This window comes from Silurus aristotelis (genome assembly GCF_946808225.1).
Source record: "Silurus aristotelis genome assembly, chromosome: 21".
Taxonomy (NCBI): Eukaryota; Metazoa; Chordata; class Actinopteri; order Siluriformes; family Siluridae; genus Silurus; species Silurus aristotelis.
The window spans coordinates 1384351-1385863 of record NC_139594.1 but is presented as its reverse complement, the minus strand read 5'-3'; the positions used below and the strand labels follow the sequence as shown (position 1 = coordinate 1385863).

The 1513-nt window shown below is 43.9% G+C and overlaps 1 protein-coding gene across 3 annotated transcripts in view; it reads right to left on the bottom strand.

Annotated features, from left to right (window-relative positions):
- polr2k (RNA polymerase II, I and III subunit K) overlaps positions 1-748 on the bottom strand; it is a 1957-nt gene extending 1209 nt beyond the window's left edge. The window contains exons 1-2 of one of the 3 annotated variants that reach the window (XM_083524662.1): positions 645-748; positions 287-349 (exon numbers count right to left, since the gene is read on the bottom strand). In XM_083524662.1, coding sequence (XP_083380788.1) covers positions 287-347 — 61 coding nt within the window. In that variant the 5' untranslated portion in view covers positions 348-349; positions 645-748. Of the gene's footprint in view, positions 1-286; positions 350-545 lie in introns of all 3 variants that reach the window. The other 2 variants (XM_083524661.1, XM_083524663.1) reach the window with 2 other exon arrangements.
- Between the last annotated feature and the right edge of the window lie 765 nt (positions 749-1513).

The following is a 1513-nucleotide window of genomic DNA, read 5'->3' as shown; positions in this document are numbered from 1 at the left end:
CAATTACACAGAAACTCGCTCGTGAATCACTCAGTCACCAGGAGTTTCACATCAGGATGTCATAGTTTACTCAACACTTCTGAACACACCTGCAACTGGATCAAGCCTGAAATCCCAGAGATCCTCCTCATAATCCTCTTATAATCACTCATCACATGGAAAACTAATGCTGTCTGAACACTCCAGTTATCTATCCGAGTCAGGACACGAATCTACACCTGTCAGAATCTACAGAAATGTGATTTATATTCATAGTAATGCAGAAAAATGTTCAATAACTTCACACCTCCGCAGATGTAGATCATGGGCTGCTGTTTAGGAGGCGGGATGTCTTTCTGAGAGTCCATTTCTAAAAAAAAAAAAGAAAAACAAACAAAAAAAAGCCTGAATATTAAAGAAAAGAAAAACTAGCACAGAAATGATGAGTATGTAAATAAACGAGCTAGTTAGCTAGCAAGGGAAAAACTATCATGCTAGTCAGCACGTTAGCAAAACAGCGAGCGCGCGCGAGCAGGCAGACCAATAAAAAGCAATAATAAAGGTACCAATTACACTCGATATTCATGTTATTTTTCAGCGCTAGACTCATTTAATCATTACAACTGATGGTGATTATAAAACAGACCGCTAGCGGTTACAGTTACCGGCGAAAAACGTGCGCTAGCTCCTGGCTGCTGCTCCGTCCGCGTCCCACGCATGCGCACTGTTCTACCCACGAGGCTCCGCGCATGCGCGCCGTTTCAAACCCCCAAGTTATTGAGCGCATTTCCACGTTGTTGTGTTCCGCGCTCTCTGTGTCTGTGGACAAAGAAACCTGCAGATCAATAGATACAATCCCTTTTTAATTTTGTTTGGAAAAACTTCATTCACTGTTACGAAATCTGTAATTAAAAATACAATTGAATATGAAGGATAACATTTGTAGCGATTGTCCAGGCAGAGGAACCGAGCTGGGAAGGGGGTGCTGCAAGTTAGAGCAGTAAAGGATGGAGATGACCAGATGACACACCGGTAGAAACATGGAGATGTTTAGGAGAGATGCAGTGGAGATTTTAAACAGATTGTTTAACAGGATTTTGGAAGGTGAGAAGATGCCTGAGGAATAGAGAAGGAGTGTGCTGGTACTGATCTTTAAGCATAAGGGAGATGTGCAGACCTGCAGTGGATTTAGAGAAAGTGTACGACAGGGTGGAGAGAGGAGTTGTGGTATTGTTTGAGGAAGTCTGGTGTGTCAGAGAAGTATGTGAGGGTGGTGCAGGACATGTATGAGGACAGTGTGACAGCAGTGAAGTGTGCAGTAGGAACAACAGACTGGTTCAAGGTGGAGGTTGGACTGCATCAAGGATTGGCTCTGAGCCCTTTTCTTTTTGCAGTGGTGATGGACAGGTTGAAGGACGAGGTCAGACATGAGCCTCTGTGGACTATGTTGTTTGTGAATGGTATTGTGATTAGTGGTGAGAGTAGTGAGCAGAAGGAGAAGATCCTGGAGAGGTGGAGGTACACGCTGGAGAGA